This window comes from Cinclus cinclus, chromosome 16 (assembly GCF_963662255.1).
Source record: "Cinclus cinclus chromosome 16, bCinCin1.1, whole genome shotgun sequence".
NCBI classification, from domain to species: Eukaryota; Metazoa; Chordata; class Aves; order Passeriformes; family Cinclidae; genus Cinclus; species Cinclus cinclus.
Window position 1 is genome coordinate 11,267,228 of NC_085061.1, and position 16,326 is coordinate 11,283,553.

Consider the following 16,326-nt stretch of genomic DNA (forward strand, 5'->3'; position numbering starts at 1 on the left):
GTTGGAGAGGGGCCACAGCAGCAAACCCCACCAACCTCACAGATGTCACCTGCCTTTCCTGCTCCTGGAGCAACAGCACCTTCTCCAGCTCTGTTTCCCTTCCCAGGTTATGTCAGGTCAGGCAGCTGAATGCAAGAGCACACAAAATCCATTGCTGCATCAGGCCAGCTTTGAGGTGCCTGTTGCCAGCTGCAGCAGGCTCTGCTCTCCTTGCAGGCTTGTGGGGAGGAAGAGCAAGGAGGGGGAGAAGCTGCCTCAGGTGCTGCTAAGACTCAGGGCAAACAAACCAGCATCTCCCCCATGCACCAGGAGGAAGAAGCAATTTATTCTGACAAATGGTGAAAGCCTGCAGCGGGGTTGGCCCTTCCTGTCAAAGCTGGTGAACCACACCAGGAGAGGGAAGGACCTGGCAGTCAAGTGGGATATGCATCACTCCCTGGGGGGGGGGGAGGGGAAAACCATCAGCAGCTCAGGAGAACCAGGCTGCAAGAGATCCCTGCCTGCCCACCTGGGATGCTGGCGAGCACTCTGTGAGCCAGCCAGCCACTACTGCTCATCCCCCACTCTCAGGGCTGCTAACTGCCACCTCTCAGCACCCCCTGCTCCAGTGGGGTCACGCCTTGGCCCTTCAGCCTCAAAAAGGGGTTGAAGGTTTGGGCAGAAGTGTATAGGATGGGACATGGGGTGAGGGAACATCCAGCAATGTAGCACAAGTGAGATGTTCATATCTGCATCTTGAGCTCATAAGTGACTTTCTTGTTGACAGTGGAGAGTTCGCAGTCCAGAAGGACAGGAAATAAAATTCTTCACTTTTAAGAAACCCAAAACAAGGAGAATCTGGAAAGCCAGTTGCCTGAATTAGCCAGGACAGAACAGGGAGAAGCCCCTCCTGAAGCAAAGGAATTCCAGGGTCCATTTGGTCTCTAGTGAATACAGAGAGATTGCTGCATCCTCTTCAGCTTGCAACGCTTGCCTGGCAGCCACATTCCCTTTTTCCACAAAGTATCTGGTGGAGTTCCAGACAGAACTGGGACTGACTTTCCCACTGCTCCAAGAAACTGCACCAAGAAATTTCCCACTGCACTAAGAAATACCATCAGCACCCAAAAGTAATACAGCTTCACACCTGTACAGACTTCTCCCTGTGCAGCTCTGTGCCTGCAGCAAACATTTTTTGTTTAGGAGAGCCTTGGATTCCCTTTCCATGGAGACTAGACAGCAGCCAATGCACTGACAGACCACTAAGTCTAAGACAAATTCCGAAATGAAATGTGAATCTCTCAAGTCTTGGCAATGCACCTTCACCATCCTGAATTCCTCTTACTGTACAGCAGAATGATTCCCAACCTTTGGGTCAATCCAGAGCTTCTCTTTCTGAGTTGCAAGAGCCACGTGTGGGAGCACACACTTCCCTGCATCCCAGAATAGAAAGCAGCTGGAAGTGCATCTGAACACTGCAATGAGAAGATAAAAGACTTCCAGACACTCCTCTTTTTCCACCGAGCCCTTTATGGGCTCTTCTCCCCTCTCACTTCACATACAGCTCCTTCAGCTGCCGATTTTCCACAGCATCCTCCAGATGCTCCTGGAGGCTCTTCCATCTTTAAATTTATTCTATTTAAATAACAGGGAGCATATGGTTTGTTACAGCTAATAAAGGGTGTGTGCATGTGTGGGGGGAATCTGACCCCGAGATCCAGAAGGCTCCCAGGACCTCTGAGCAGCACCCAGGCATCAGTGCCTGGCCCCAGAGGAGCAGAGCCAGCTCTCCCTGCAAACATCACCCCAGGGCTGTGACTGAGTTTCCAGCTCACCTACATCACACCACATCCTCCAGTGCTAGTGAGGAGGTTTATACCAGCTCAGGAGATACTCAGGACTGCTGTGTCCTTTCTAGGACAGCTGCCACCTCCTGAACAGGATGCAGGCCAAATCTTCAGGACAAGACCAGTGCCAGGATCTAACCAGGAGCTTATAGAGGGCTTCCATCACCCCAATACCACTAACAAAAGAGGTCTGTGCATGAGTTGGGTTAGCACAGCTGAAAAAAGATCCCACAACGCAGGAGCCCAGCTTCTCTTGGGAGAGAAAAGGATCCCAAGGGAAACCTGCTGATGTGTCCCTCACCCCAGCTGCCAGGGTACCACAGGAGGAGCTCACATATCTTGGCATGGAGATGCTTGGAATAAGTTTTGATCAACTCTCTCCAGGTTCCATTTGAAATGGGCTCAAGAGTAGCACTGGCAGCTCTTGGAAGGAAGCATGGGGATGTATGATGCAGGATGAAGGCAGGGAGGCCTTTCAGCTGAGAACGTGGGATGGAAGGGAAACACTAATGGGGCTGATATCCATAGTTATGTTTCACAATACAGCCTTACCTACTCTCAGCAGGGAGGGGAGGAGGCAAGGAAAGGAGCAAGAAGCTCAGTTCGTTAAGCTTCTCTCTCACCTGAGGAACTGAGGGACATTTCAGCAAGGAGGGTGGACTCATGGGACCAAAGGACACTTGTTTCCATCCATTTAGCTCCCCACGCCTGAGGTATGTTTGCACAGCCATTTCAAAAGCAACCCCTGAGGAAAGCAGGCTGCATGAAGAGGAACCTCTACTTGTTGTTTTCATTTCTCTGTCTTCAGGCCAACTAAGGAATTTCTTTTTAAGTGAGGGTCTGTGGTCTGCCTCAAAGAGCCTGTGCTCCCCAGAGAACAGAGAGAGGTGAGGTGGCCATCTGGAGCCAGCACTACAGGGATTTGTGCTTCTCTACAAAAAAAGAAACCCTGCTCCAAAGCCCCAGAATCTCTCCGCTTTCTAACATACTTCTGCAACAGGTGTCTCTTCCCTTTGCACCTCTGTTTTCTCACCAGTAAATCACACAAAAAGCAAGTGGTTGTTGACATCAGGCAGAGTTCTCCTTGTGTCTTTCAACACTTGCCCAGTGTTCGAAGAATCCAGCATGGAAAATGCCTTTGAAGCTTCACATCCAGCCAAGAAGAGGCCAAGAAGAAGGCATGATCTGTACTTTATCCTGGTCTCATATTCACAGAACCACAGAATGGGTTGGAAGGGACCTCAAAGTCCATCTCATTCCATGGGTCACCTTCCACTATCCCAGGTTGCTCTAAGCCTCACCCAACCTGGTCTTGAACACTTCCTGAGATGGAGCAGTCACAGCTTCTCTGGGCAACCTATGCCACGGGCTCACCATCCTCCCAGGGAAGAATTCCTTCCTGACATCAGGGTGGTCAAGCTCAAACATGATGGAAGGGGGCTACTAACACAGGCAGAATATAGCCAAGGACACAGAACCCACAGCTGGAAAACGATTGCTGGGACAAAAAGAGCTCCTGGTGTGGGACTGTGCACAGATCCCTTGTATGGACTAAATGGCCAAATTATTCCTTTCACACACCACTCAGAGCTATCTTCCATCACACCTCCCATGGAGGATACACACATTCTGCATCAGGCAACAAAAGCACCTGTATGTGCAGGGTAGTTTGTAAGGACAGGTCCATTTGCTCAGATGAAGACCACCTTGTATTGTCTTCAAGAACAGGGGGAACAACTTTAGGGTCACACACCTGAACAACAGCATTTGGAACTTATGCTGGTACCCCTCCTGTTCCATGTTTGAGGCTGTTTCACATCACTTCCCACCACATCTGATGTTTGAACTGAAGGCTGGGGTGGGAGAAGAATTTTCCTATTTCCCAGGACCAGAGAGATGTGGGACTAAGGCTATGAGCCCATAGCTGGAAAGAGCCAGGAAAACCTGATGGGACTATAAACTCAGGACTCGCCCACATCCCCTTACTCCCACTGCAACTTCCCTCACATGGGGAGGCTGAAAGAAGAGATTTACTGGTGGCTGCCAAGCCAAATTGCTGCTCAGCTGAAGATTTATGCTGCAATTTGTAGTGCTGTTAAAACAGAATTGGAAGAGTGTTGGGGGAAGAGAAAGAGCAAATGAAAGAGAGGGGAGGGGAAATGGATCAGGAGCAACACCGCAGCTCCAAAGCTATTTGGTCCATCTCTCACATCTCCATTGAGCCAATCACTCTGCATTTCCAGCTGCTCTGCTCCAGCCTTCAGACCCTGCAATGTCAATGCCTGTGCTCACTTTGCAGTGGGACACACACAGGGTACAGTTAATAGAAATCCGTCCATCTCCACAGCACCTGAACTGTCAGGCTCAATAAATACAGCTGGCAGGGAATGGCATAGAAGGGACAGGGCATCTGCAGGCTGGTGGCTGCTCACATGACTTCCACACTGCAGCCACCAAAGACAGGAAAAGGGACACCCCCAACCAAAACATCACCTACTGCCTTCCCATTCTGGCACAGGTTAAACACCATTCCTACCTGCTGAGGTCAGAGGTGAGCTAAATTATCCCCTGCACCTCCAGGAACTTGCCTGCTCTGCACACTAGATCTGGAGGAAAAAGGCTGTCAAGTCATGGATCGATATTCCTGCATGTTCAAAGAGCCATGAGCCTCCCCTGCGAGGCCCCCACTGTCCCCTCCCCTAAGAAACCAAGGAAAGGTCACAGCACCCTGAAGCTGCCAGGGAATCCTGGCTCTGATCTGCACAACTGGGTGACACACAATCTCCAAAAAATCTAAATCAAAACCTCTTTAGTGAACTTCAGCAGAATAGCTTTCCTTCGACATCAGGGAAACTCCCCATGCCCTGAGCAAGCCCTCTGTCCTGTCCTGCCAAAACCATGGAGGAATTTCAGAATTACAGCCAAGGAGACTTTGGCCTTTCAGTCCCTGGGCATCCCTGCACAAAAAGCCAGGCTAGGCTCATTCCTCTTTCCAGAAACCTAGGGCTGGGAGTTTCAGTTTACTGAGAGGTCAAACTATGAATCCAAACTGACCCTCCAGGCACTGGGGAGCTCTCAAGCCCTGCCACTGAAGTACCTCCTTGAGGCACCCCAGCCAGCAACTGAGTGCAGTTCCTTCTTGTAAGGGAGAAGGGAGAGGATGGGATCCTGTGCACACGCTGAGTCCCCCAACAGCAATGGATCTGTTTGTGTGTGCACTCCTAACCTATAAAGGTCACTCCTCTTTCTCACGTGCCTTGAACTTTAGAGGGGACAATTAGCCACAGTTCTCTAGAGGCTCAATGGGATAAGAAACACTGACCTTCCTGTGGTTTGGCTGAGAATGTTTCATCATGCACAGCCTACCTGACATTTCATTTCCTGGCACTGGCAGCTTCTGGGACAATCCTGAGACAACATCCAGTGCCAGTGTGTAGGTGAAATAGCTCAGGGTGTGCAGGGTGGACCCTGGCCTGTATCTTCTGGCACAGCATCCTGTGTAGGCAGTGACAGAGGTTCCCTCAGCACAAAACCGTTCCATGCACATCCTGCCCCAATCAGCATCAAGTCCACGGTGCCTCCAGGCTATCCCAGGCAGTTGCCAGTCACAGATCACCCTCCCATCAGCAAACACCATGCTCCAGGAAGACACAGGAGCACTGCAGCATACCAGAAGCCCACCACAGTCCCAATGCCCCTAACACAGGTTCCACATAGGAATCCACAACTGGCCTCAGACTCAGTTTGGCATCACTGTGCCCTTTCAAAATGGGGGCTCTTTGGTTTCTCCAGCCTCTTGGGAGACAGAGAGGAAGATTTGGTGGGTTATATGGAAGGGCCAGGAATAGAGCAGAACAATGCTGTGCTGGGGCAGACTGAGCCACATGACCACCTGGCAGCCCAACCTGCTCCTTCTGCTCATACCTCAAGCTCTAGAGCTATTGCCACCTTAACTGAGCCAGCAACACATGTGGCTGACTCCTGGAGCAGGCACACAGGCTGGAATTACCAAGGAAGCCCCTACAAGTTATACTGCACCCTGGAGGTCTCCAGGCTGGGTAATTCAGACCACAGCACTGTTTACTGCCTTGTAAAGATGACACACACTTAACTTAGTGTTTTGACAGCTGGAATCTAGAGGATGCTCCTGGCTGGAGCATGTTCCATTAACCCTCCCCAGTCCATGTGCCAGAGAGAAGCATCCTGCCAGCACAGCAACCCCAGAAAGGCCACACTGGGGCTGCTCCAACAGCTCAGTGTCCCTTCCCTGCAGCACAACACTCAATTTTCTACCAAGTAGAGCAGCTCCTGCTGTTGTTTAAAGCTCTTGAACCTTATCAAGTCACACACACTCTCACAGACAGCCCTGGGTAAGCTCAGCACAAGTACTCCTCAAGGACACCTTGAAGGATATCACTGCCAACCTGCACAGGACAGAGGAGGAAGGAGCACACGTTCCCTGGAGACTGAAATGCTGCACCAGACACAGGGCCCTGTCAGCTGCTGTGCCCTCCCCACCACACTGCCACCAACAGCAGTCCCTGAGCAAGCAGGGCTGCAGTGCCCACACCAGTGTGCCCAGAAGACACACTTACTGTAGGAATACATAACCCAGGGTGAAGCTTTGCTGCAGATTCTCTAGGGCATGTGTGAAGTGCTCAATGCCAGTCACTGCACATGCCACAGGGGCTGCTGGGCAAGACAGCAGCAATGTCACTGATCAGTCCATTCTGTGCCATGAGCTGCAGCCTGAAGCTCCTGCAGAACTAAAGTCTTTCCACATTCCAGAAGCACCAAGTGCACCATGTTTATCCCTCCCCACAGACAGACGCAGCAGCTGTTGGTAAGGCAGCAGGAGAAGCCTCAGCTCCTGGGCAGGGAAGGTACAGCTGGTGGCATGATGGAATGTCCCAGTGCTGGATGGGGCAAGTGCCAGCCAGCACCAGGGCTCTGAATGAAAGGTGTCCTCTCCTTGGTGTCCCAAGGAAGCAGGGGGAAAAATACAGGTATATATACACACACATCTATCCATTTACCTACCTATAGCTTTGCTCTTCCAAGGCAGGGAGATTAAAATCAGATTTTAAGGAAGACAAAAGAGCCTGCTTGTGTCTGCCTTCTCCCTACTCCCCAGCTGGGAAATGCTGCTGAAAGCCAAGGAGTGCAGACACTGTCCTCTCCCACCAAAAGCTCCAGCCTCCCAAAATCCTCTTTTGGATCCTCTCCTGGCATGCTCCAAACACCAGAGTGTCTGCAGATGCAGTGTGCTCTGCACAGCTCTGGGCAAGGCAGGTGAGCCCCCTCCAGCTCCCTGCAAGCTGCTGACTTGGAACAGCCTCCAGTTCCCTCCAAGCTGCAGCCCTGCAGCCCCTCTCCTCACCCCCCACCCAGCCCCAGCTCTCCTGCTGCCAAGTCCTGCCACCATCCAGAAGGGCTCCAGGCTGCCTTCACACTCCACTTCCAGCTTCCTTCTGGTCTGGATGTCCTGCTGCAGCCTCAGAAATGCCATCTGTAACGAAGGAGCAGCTTCCTTCTCTTTGGATCAGCTCTTCCCAGCTCCTCACGGTGACCTGCAGCACCTGCCCCTCTCAGGGACTCTGATGCCTGGGGCTGCTGTGAGTTGCACTGGCTGGCAAGGGGTGCTGGCTGAGATCCTGATGCCTTGCCAGGCAGAGCAGGAATGCTGGCAGGGTGGTGAGAAGCATGGGAAGGTGCCCAAGTCAAAGAAAAGCCCAGGGAAGTTTTTTTGAAGAGAGTGGCTGAAAAGGCATAGGCACCTGGGTGGGTTGTGGACCCCTAGGCAGGTATAGAGAGATGCAGCTCAGCTTGGCAAATGCAAACAGCACCCAAGCACGGCTCACCTTTCCTCTCTGTGCCCTACTGTTGGCAGCAGCCCCAAGCTGAGGGTGGTTTCATCCCAGAGAACAAAGGCCTGCAGAGAGTTCATTGAGCACAGCCTCCCCTTCACACACAGCACCGGGCTCTGGCAGTGCTGGAATCAAGAGAGCCTTTCAGGGACATGGGGGGAAGAGGCTGCAGGGAGTTGGGTGCAGCTCTGAGCACCCCCCCTCCCATTTCTGATTCGTGTTAGTCAGACTCCAGCCCAGAGCCACCAGTGTCAAACTGGATTAAGTTACCGGTTGGAGAAATCCAGCACATGCCTTTCACAGCAACCAGTACCTGGTAATCTGAGAGTGAAGCAATGGGCTCTGGAGTGATCCCAGGGAATGCTGGGTGCAGACAGGGAAGGGAGCTCCCTGCCCCCTCTGAGAGCAGGAGGATATTCCTGCCGTCAGCCCTCCTCTCACAAGCCCACAACACATGAGGTCACTGCAAGCCTATCTCCCTCCAGGACAGATGCTGCACACTGTCAGGGGATGTGTTTGCTGCTTCCATCCTTATCCCAAGAGAAGAAATAACTCTTTAAACACAAACTTCCCTATATTTCCTCCTTCCTTGCAGCGGCTCAGCCAGATTCCTGAGCTTCCCACTCTCATCACATCCATTCACCAGCTCCTGCCAGAGGACTGAGACCATTTCACAAGTCCAGGCTACATGTATGACACCTCTCAGGGGGACGAGTGATTTGCCATGAGACATGAGACCATGTTCCTCCCCACATAGCCAAAGAAGCAATGCAGAAAGGTTACTCTGGGAAAAAAAAAAAAAAATCTCTGCTCTGGCTCCTCTTACTGTTCCCTGCTCTTAAAAATTTTAAAAAAACCCCAAAAAGTCACAAGTTACCAATTCCTCCTCCTCCCCACCCCCAACACACCTGGAAAAAACACAAAGTACCAAAAGGCTTTCCCCCCTCAACCACATATTCCCACAGCATTACCTACAAGAGACCAGATTCCTTCACAGCAAAACTGCATCTGCAGGACCTATTCCCAAAAGAGATTAAGCTGGATCTACGCACAACCAAAGCTGGATGCTAAAATCCTTCATGCATTGCAGCATCCAAAGCAAAACTCCCCAACACCTGCACTTGGAGAAGGACCTGAACCCGTGGTCCTGGAGCAAAATACTCAGTTCCTGCAGACAGGAGCATCCCCAAAACAGGTGAAGGTACTGGTTTTTCCGTTCTCCAGGCTGACACTGTCAAAGGGACAGCTCTGCTGCGCTCTCCATGCTGTGACAGCAACATCCAAGCAAGAAGGTCAGGCATTTCTGCTCAGATTTGGCCAAGCCTGCCACATAAGATGAGGACATACTCCAGCTGCCTCTGCCCTGGATTTGACCTCCTTTGAGGCAGGATGGCTCTTGTGGGACATGGAAATGAGGAAGGTTGGAGGGCACACAGGGAGCAAAGGGAGGGTTTGTTTGGGGATCTATTGAGAACTCTGGTCTCCACTGCTCTGCACCACCCTCCCAGTTATCCATGGCTCCAGAGCTATTAATAACCCTAATTTAAACAACTAATAGGCTTTGTAACCACTGCAGCAGGCAGCGTGGAGAGGGATGGGCAGAGCTGGGAGGCTCAGGCAGATGAAACAGCATTCCATGCCGCCAGCTCCTTGGAACTGCAACACCTCCTTGAGCAAGACACTGCTCCAGATACCACAGGCTTTGGTGAGAACTGGTGAGCAAACAGTTACAAGCCAAAATTCCCATCAAACAAGTATCCACAACAACCTGCAGCATCTTTATTCCACCAAATCCCAGCTGAACTCCACAGTAACTTCCAGAGGGAGTACAACTCGCACAGGGATGCAGCCACCTCGCTGCAGTACCTGGGGAACAAAGGCTTCACTCCCGTGTGATGAGCAAGCCTGTCCTGAATATGAGAGCTGGTGGTAGTGCCCTCGTGGTTTGGATGAGTGGCTCCTTCTTCCCTCCTCATCCCTCCTCTGTGGATACAAATAGCATGTGCTGGTGATCCCCATCTGTTCCACATCTGTCTTTTGCATGGAGGCTTAGGAAGAGAAATGGACCAGCTGGACCCCAGAGACCCCTTCCAACCCCAACCAGTCAGTGATTCCTGAAAGGTGCAAAATAAACCCTCTGAGCATACCCAAATCCATGCAGGTTGCTGATAAAACGCAGGGATCTGTGCCTGCCCCACCCCAGGTCTGCTGGGGTACCTGTACCACTGAGGCTGCCAGACCTCCCAAGGCTGACACCCAACCTGAGATCTGATGACAGAAAACAGAAGCAATTATGATGTGATTCCCTGAAGTCATCTGATGCTTTACCGGGAGCTTTTTTTCTGAGAATCTCATTTATCTGGGCCCTGGTTTCCCCAACAAGAAACACAAAGAATCATTTAGCTGGGAAAAGTCCTCTTAAGTACATGGAGCCCAACCATTCCCCCAGCACTGCCAAGACCACCAGTGATCCATGTCCTCAGGTGCCACATCCACATGTTTTCTGAACACTTCCAGTGATGGTGACTCCACCACAGCCCTGGGCAGCCTGTTCCAATGCCTGACCACCTATTCTGTGAAGAATTTTTTCCCCAGCATCTGACCCAAACCTCCCCTGGCACAACTTCAGGCTGTTTCCTCTTGTCCCTTGTTCCCCAGGAGCAGAGTCTGACCTTCACCCAGCTGCACCCTCCTGTCAGGGAGTTGTGGAGAGCCAGAAGACCCCCCCCTTAGCCTTCATTTCTCCAGACTAAACACTGTCCTGGTGTCCTCTAGACACTTCTGATTGTGCTGCACTTAGAGCTGAAGTGCCACAGGAGGGGGTGAAGGAGCAGCATAGAGCCACATTCCTGTTCCACACAGCTCCCTCCACACTTCCATATGCCAGAGTTCAGTTATTAAAATCTCCACCAGCCTCAAAACAACTCAGAGACTGCAGAAGAGGCAGAAATACCCAGCAGTTTTGACTTGCTGCTGTTCATGTATTTAAGCCAAGGGCTCACAAACACCCAGGACACTCAGGCTTGCCCAGAGATTTTCCCCAGAAGTGGTACTTTTGGGGAGCAGGGGGTGGCACAGTAAGTGCCCTCCCACCACCTGCCAACAACAAAAGCAGGTCCCCTCACTTTCCTCTAAACGCAGAGAGATTTACGTATTTTAATGCAAATTTTTATTTTTAGCACATAATAATAATAAAATAGAAGAATAATAAGAGTGTGTTCCTCCCTCCACAGTCATTGGGACCCAGAGGTATTTCATTCTGCAAAGGCTTTAATAGAAAAATAAAAACCCTTTGTACAGCACTGCAGGAAAGCCCAGAAATTGAATATCCTCTGGAAGAAGAAGGCATTCAGAGAGCTGCAGCCAAAGCAAGCAGTGGGCAGAGACACTTAGGTCAGCTACACAGACCTTGCAACTCTTTCCCCAAAGGCCTCTCCTAAGAGTGAAGTCCAGAAGTTTTTGGTACTCAACAGGACCCTCTTAATAAATCCTGGGAGTGAGGAATAGGTGAACAGGAACATTCCCTTAAAGCTCATCAGGAAACAGTTCAGAGCCCAAATTCCCTCCTAACTCCTTACAGTGTGGAAGGATGCACCCTAGAGAGGTGCCACCACCCCTTCCTGCAGCAGCAGGAGAAACCACTGTGATCCCACTGCTCCCAAACCATTCCACGGTGGCAGCCACAGCAATGGAGCCATGTGCTGCTGCCAGCACCAAGCCCGTGGCACTGGCCCTTCCTGCTTCCAGCTCCAGGAAGGGTTTGGCACATCAGGAAGCCTGGCCATGATGGATGCCCAGGCTCAGCTGAACACAACAACAGACCAGGCCAAGCACCTTCAAGCACATGAGCAAGACAGAGCCCAAGGGGACTTGTAGCTGAGCCAGAATTTGTCTGGCTGCACACAGCTAACAGGAGTGAATTTAAACCAAACATCTTTGCCCTAAGCAGAGGTTTCTGCAATCAGATCCCTCCAGCATCAACCTAATACCTTGTACCTCCAGTCTTTCAGTAGTTGTGTCCTCCTGGCACACTGGGAAAGGGACAGGCTCCTTTTTAAATGCTGACACTCAGAAAGAGACTGTACAGCCCCGTCCAGAAAAGATCAGGGACTCAAATCCAGTTGTCACAAGCCTGCTGCTTCTACCACTAAGGCCCTTTCTCTACTCCCTCTTGTCTCCCTGTCTTCAGCAGACAGGGAATTCCACACCATCAGCCTCACTCAGTCAACAGAAGACACTGAAGCCTCCTCCCAGGTTCTAAAATCTTGAAAGCCAACCAGCACTGATTTCTCCCCTTATTCCCATCCCATGAGTGATGACTCCCCCAGCTCCCCCATCAAGTACAGACCAAAGTCACTAAGTATTTGTGTCCCTGTTTTTCTGCCAAGGAAGCTTTGTGTTCATCCTTGAGACAGCCCAGAGCAGCTTGGCTCTGTGCTGCTCCAGCCAAAGCATTATCAGCTTTGAAGGTGGCTGCAGGCAGGGACAGAAAATCAGCAGGAAAAGCAAAGTCTGTCCCAGAACTCCTGCCCAGCCTCAAATTGACTCCTCAGTACTCCACTTCCTTCCTACACTACACAACTCTGGGGACGAGGACATGCACAGGCAGGATACCTACCCTGACTTGGTCTATTGACTTAATTTTTTGAAAGAATATATTTATCTGTTCATCTCTGGAAACCAATCATCCACTGCTCCTTGGCCCTGCTGTTCCTTGGGAGGAGCCCTTTGATGCCTGGCAGCCTGGCTGATCTCAGCAGGTCTTTTGAACCTGCTTCCATAATCAGTGCCTGGAGCGAGTTCTTCCCATGCAACTCACTGCTCAGTGAATCACGGGCGGAGATTTTCCTGTCTCCAGGAACCACACGACACTGAGCTGGGATGAGTTCTGCTCTCCCTTGAGCAGGGGAAATAAGGAATTATCACAAAAGCCACCCCTGTCTCCACAGGACACGGGCGTTATCTGCACCAAGACCAGCAGTTCCTGTTCTTGCCCCAGCATCCGCTCCACCACCAAGGCTGGTTCTTCAGGAAATTCAAGGTATCGCTTAGTTCCTCAAAATACAGACTTGCAGTCATGAGTTGCCTCAGCTACCACACATGAGGCTGCAGGGACACTGTCTTTTTTAGTGCCCAGAGCCAGGTGTACACTGGAAGTTCCTAAATTTCAGTTCTGGCAGTGCACAGCCATACCAGGGAGTTTATCTGTGAGCTGAGACACCTTCCCAGCTCCTGAAGGCAATAGAGGGAAAACCAGCTGTCCAGAAGGGATAATCCTGCAGGAACAACCCAATTCTGTTTGCAGGATCCCTCTAAACCAGAGGGGACAAATTCACACAGCACAGATCACCGACCAGAGCTGTGGATCAGCCACACAGGTTAGCACACACAGCAACAGAATTTGGGAACTGCACAAAGTACCTTTTTTAAAGGTACTCAAGTCCATGCTAGAGAGTAAAGACAACAACTTACTGGTTTCACATTGTTCCCAGCCCAACAAGAAGGTGCAAGACAGGGCCAGAAAGGAGCAAAGCCTGACATTGCTGGGAGGCTCTAGAGTCATGCACCAGAGCCCAGGAAGCACATCCCAGCCTCAGAGCAGCAGGAAGGCAGGAAAACAAGGACTGCACCACTGATACTGCACCAACATCACAGCAAACGCCTCCAGAGGAAAGCCAGGACAGCTCAGGGACACTCAGAGCAAGCAGCTATTCCTAAATGACCAGCAGCTCCAAACAGACTCAAGCAGGTATGGACACCCATCCAGGCTGGAGTCCACACAAAGCAGGCATTAGACAAAGGCTCAAATGTTATCAGCACAAAACACAGCAGCCTCTGTAGCCAAGCCCCTGGACAGAGGGGTTTGGGATGCTTTTTTATAAATCTCTCAACTTGTCAGAGACTGAATGCAGGACACCAGCCCCCAAAAACAAGAGAAACTCCTCACTGCAAGTGGCTGATGCGGAAGGGGCAGAGGCAACAGCTCAGAGACACATCTGAGGTGCTGATTTCATCGAGGTGGGATAGGAATTGAGGGCTGGAAACACTAATCTGGTTTTAAGAGTAATTCTGTTTTGGTACGTTTCATTCCTGTGGATCTGTCATTCAAGTGTTTCACTGCTTCTGCATGAAAACAGCTTCTCTGGCTTTTCTGAGTTCAGAAACTCTTGCAACTTACTGCCACCCAACCTGGAGACACAATCATCCGCCTGTGACACTACAATGTGGTTGGGAGTCAAGAAAGAAAAGGAGCCACAAGAACATGGCAAACAAGGAACTGAGATCCCATTCCCAGGCAGCCACCTTGACAATTTAGGTGAGTGAGGAATAGCTGGGATGAGTCCTGCAATCCATTCTGCAGGAGACACCACCCTGTGTAAAGCCAGGGTTTGGCATCACTCAAATCGGTGGGAATTTGGCTCTGGCTTCCTGAGGAACTGAACTGAGCCTCTGAATGAAGGGACCCAACACTCAGTAGGATGCAAAGCAATTCGTGTCCGAAAGGCAGCGCCGGGTCAAAGCTGAGAGGTGAGCAGGTGAGCAGGTGAGCAGGTGAGCAGGCTCCTTCCCCTCCTCCTTACCTTCGCAGCCGGTGCTGTAAGTGCTGGTGCTGCCGTGTTATAAGGGCACTTTCCCACACGGGGCCACCAGGACTGCTCCTGTACCAGCCCACGGCCGGGTGCCCCGGGTAGGGTGAGCTACTGAAGCCATGGTCCGACTCCGTCTCTGCGGCCAGCGATGAGGCAGAGCTCCCCATGGTTCCCCCCTGCCCAGGCCACGCTGAGATTGAGCCTAGGTTAGGTCCAAGCCAGTGGCATGGGCAGCTGGGGTGGAACGGGCGAGGCGCTGCGGCATGGGCTGCTGCAAAGATCCCAGCACGCTGGACAAAGGAAGGTCGGTTCTGATCAGAGTTGGAAGAAAAAAAAAACAAACAAACACAGAGAAAGGGGGGAAAAAGGAAAGAAAAAGAGAAAAAGATAAGGTATGATTTAAGCAACAACCCTCCAGTTTTAAAGCCTACCAATGCATGCTCTGATCAGGGTCCCCATCCCAGAGCTCACAGGCATGGGATGGGATGGGCTGTGTCACTGTAGAGATGGGGAATGTGGGGGCCCTAGAAGAGGCTCCCCTGAAGTTAAGCACCAGGAGTTCCTTGGCACCGGGAAGCACCGACTGTTGGAGGAGAGCACAGCAGAGCCCAGCACAAAACCCTTCACACATGGGAAAGAAGCAGAAAACGGGACAAGCCAGGCCCATCTGGAGCCCAAGCCAGCAGCCCTTGGGGAACCACACACACCAGGTTAGTCTGGGCTCTGACTGGCACACCAGTTTTAGTTACTTAGCTACAAGGACTGGATGGCTTGTGTGCTTATATGTAAAATAAAATATCCCCCTTTTCCTGTTTCCCACTAACACTCCAGGAGGACTGGAACTGGACAGACTGGGGATCTGCACAAGTATTTTCTGTGACTATTTACTTTCAGCTCAAGGCAAGTTTTAGTTGATCCTGAGCACGCCCCTACCCACTGAAGCAGGTCTGGGGCTTTGCTCCTCCTTTTCTCCCTCTCTCTTTCCTACTTTGTGGAATTTATTCCTCAAGCATCCTCACAATTAAACTCCAGAAACATTTCATGTCCTCTGTATTAAAAGAAGTTGAAACACACAAACGTCTCTCCTTCAAGTGAAAAGGCAGGACAATCTGGATGCATGCCAGGAGCAATGGATCAAGGTAACATTTAACAGAGCAAGAAAGAAGAAACAAGGAAGATGGAAAAATTAGCACAGCTGAGCATATTCAATTACCCACCAGGATTTAAGGAGATGAATGAACCACAGAAAGACCTTTGCAAAGAAACTACTTTTGCTGATACGTGGAGTCCTAAAGTACAGCTTTTCAATCCCAGGATTGATCTAAGGGATCAAGAAAGGCCTTGATAGATAATAGACTCTCGAAAGCAGCAACTCAAGGAGCAGGTGCAATTTTGCTACAAGCTCAATACTAGAATGTGCCTGCATTAGGTCATTAACTGGAGAATGTCGACTGCTCTGTCACAGTCTCTGTAGCTTGCAAAGCCTGGATGAACCAAACAAATCTGAAAAAAAGCCCAAGAACAGTTTTCCTTGCCTCCTCCTTGTTTTAATTGGGCTGCCTCGCTGCTGTACATCAGCCCCACATCCCCATGACCCAAGAGCAAGGCTTCACTTTTAAAAGTCAATTTTCAAGCAGTTAGTTTGTAACTAATCTGATGTTCTGTCTAAATGAAACACACACGATGTGAGGGGAAGAGCACTTCTAAGTATCATCAACTCTATCTGGAGACATCAGTCATCCTACACCTGTGATGTCTCTGGCTCTTCCACCCCATGCCAGGGGCCCTACCTGCTCCAGCAGCAAAGGCACAGGGGATGCACGTCTGACATCTACTAGAACAACAAACTGCCTCTTACCTCAAAACTCAGGTTCTATCATGATAAAGTAGATAAGTAAAGGCAAGTTGAGTAGAACAGCCCCTCACTGAAGGCTGAGCCAAACAGAGGAAGGATGCCCAGGCATCAGTAGCTTTTTTCCCCCTTGAGTTGGGTTAAACTGCCACGTAAAGCAATTCCACAGCCTGCTTCAAGACCACTTCCTC

General features: G+C 50.8%; 1 protein-coding gene across 3 annotated transcripts in view; it reads right to left on the reverse strand.

Moving 5' to 3' along the window:
* CAPN15 (calpain 15) overlaps positions 1–16,326 on the reverse strand; it is a 50,932-nt gene that overhangs the window by 25,902 nt on the left and 8,704 nt on the right. Inside the window, exon 4 of one of the 3 annotated variants that reach the window (XM_062503678.1) lies at positions 14,275–14,594. The exons of 1 other annotated variant lie outside the window; for it this stretch is intronic. In XM_062503678.1, the coding sequence (XP_062359662.1) occupies positions 14,275–14,450 (176 nt within the window). In that variant the 5' untranslated portion in view covers positions 14,451–14,594. Of the gene's footprint in view, positions 1–14,274; positions 15,096–16,326 lie in introns of those variants that run through there. One more of the 3 variants, XM_062503677.1, reaches the window with a different exon arrangement.